At 39.3% G+C, this 2173-nt stretch overlaps 1 protein-coding gene across 1 annotated transcript; it reads right to left on the bottom strand.

Annotated features, from left to right (window-relative positions):
• Positions 1 to 1592: 1592 nt before the first annotated feature.
• Positions 1593 to 1958, bottom strand: LOC123681646 (histone H1B-like; the record flags this gene model as incomplete). The annotated part of the gene is made up of 1 exon (XM_045619870.1): positions 1593 to 1958. A coding segment is annotated over one exon (366 nt), but the record flags the coding sequence as incomplete, so codon positions are not given.
• Between the last annotated feature and the right edge of the window lie 215 nt (positions 1959 to 2173).

Raw genomic sequence — 2173 nt, 5'->3', positions numbered from 1 at the left:
GGAGGTTATCTGCGAAAGCTTCAGACTTTTCTTCTGGACTGTATACCATTCCTCGTAAACCGTGAATCGGCGGGGTTGGTTTCCTATCTGAGTGCAATGCTTTGGCCATCCGCCAAACACTGTTGTCTTCTGTGGAAAGAGAAAGTAGTTTCTCTTCCCAACTATCATTCCGGACCTTTCTGAGAGCCTCCTTGACTCTATCGTTGAGCTAGAGTGCTTCTCTCTGATAAGCTCCGCCATCAATAGGTTATTACCACCAATAACACCCAAGAATCGCTCGAATTTCATGTTTTCTATTTTCAGCTGTTTGAAATGCAGGAATAAGAAAAAACCTTCTAATTTTACACAGACATCCTAAAGGACTAATGAACACGTAGGTACCTTTCATTTTGCAAACACAGAACCTTTCAGAAACTATAATTGATCATTTCAAAGAGCGATTTAACGAGCACACATATATAGGTATTAAATATGAATAACAAATATTAATCGCTCTTTGAAATGATCAATTATAGTTTCTGAAACGTTTATTTGTGATTGCAAAGTGATAGATACTTACGTATCAATTAGTCCTTCAGAAAGTATGTGTGAAATTAGCAGCCTTATATTATTCATTCGGTACCTGCATTTGTCCGATTTATTGTTACGTGAATATTGGCATTTTTTCGATATTCCGCTTGAATTATATATTTATTTGAAGTACCTATATGTACCTATTCGGTAATGATTGATTGCAAGTACTGACTTTGTTTTAAAGGTAAAAAAACCTGACCCGCCACCTCTTGTCCACATGTTTTTGGATAAGAACAAGATCTATGTTAAAACTGTCGAAATCAAAATCAGGATAGATATTTTTCAGGGGGACACGCAGAGTCTCTTCTGGTTTTGTTTGGCGCTAAACCTACTGAGAAGCCAGTTAGATACATCGACGACCTCAAGCTCTACTCCGCTAACGACGAGCAATTGGGAAATGTGGTAGCGTTCTTTGAGGCTATCGGAATGAAGCCGGGGAAAGATGAATGTGCCGTGGTTCAGGCGAAGAGAGAAGTCAAGTACAATCAATAGGGGACAGATCTGGTCGGCACGCAGAACCTGACGATACAAGAATGCCAGAGTCTTTCATCTACCTCAGAGCACATCAAGCCCTAAGATCCCTGAAATGAAATGAAGAACATTTTCAAGGCAAAATTTGTAAAAAAAATTTTTGTAGTCTCATTCTAAAATAAATTGAAGGACAATAATCAATACGGTAAGGACTTTCGGTTTCAAGGTGGACAGAGAAATGGGGAATCAGAAAAATTGGAGAACAAGATGAATATTTCAAATTTGATCGATAATTTTTGAAGGTCCTGAGAAGGACCGATTAGTTAGACGAACCATTCTCATCACAACAGTAATTTTTATATATTTATTCACTTCTTCTTCTTCAAAGGTGCTGCTTTTTTCGGAGTTGCCACAGACTTGACTGATTTGGGTTTTGGAGCTTTCGGTTTCTTAGTTGGCGATTTCGCAATCTTCTTAGCTTTAGAAGGGGACTTGGCGGCTTTGGGGCTCTTCTTCTCGGTTGTTGCAACTGCTTTCTTCGTTTTCGTTACAGCGGCTTGTTTTTTGGCAACAGTAGACTTCTTTTTCTTCTTGTCGGTCACCACAGCTGATGCCGAAGTGGATTTTTTAAGATCATCTTTGGACTTGGAGGTGGCTTTTTTAATCACTTTCTTCTGGGATCCCGATGTCGAACCACCAGCTGCCAATTTGAACGAACCAGATGCGCCTTTTCCTTTTGTCTGAACTAAAGATCCAGATTGCACAGCTGATTTGAGGTATTTCTTAATGAAAGGAGCCAATTTTTCCGAATCTACTTTATAGTTGGAAGCTATAAATTTCTTGATGGCCTGCAATGACGATCCACTTCTTTCTTTCAAATCTTTGATGGCGTTATTAACCATCTCTGAAGTCGGAGGATGGTTGGGTTTGGCCTGTTTCGCGGTCGCAGTCTTTTTCTCGGATTTCTTCGCAGTTTTCGCACTTTCCTACAATTAGGGTTATTATAGTTCTGAAAGTGGCGAGTCGGTAGGGTGATCTAGTGTGGATGAATCTTCTAACTGTTCAATGAAGACAATTTTAAATCAACTCGTGAGAAATAACAGACAGGAAAGGATAATAATCGTATTTT

Source organism: Harmonia axyridis, chromosome 6, assembly GCF_914767665.1.
Source record: "Harmonia axyridis chromosome 6, icHarAxyr1.1, whole genome shotgun sequence".
Taxonomy (NCBI): domain Eukaryota; kingdom Metazoa; phylum Arthropoda; class Insecta; order Coleoptera; family Coccinellidae; genus Harmonia; species Harmonia axyridis.
The sequence above is the reverse complement of the archived record's forward strand: the minus strand, read 5'-3'. Positions and strand labels throughout refer to the sequence as shown.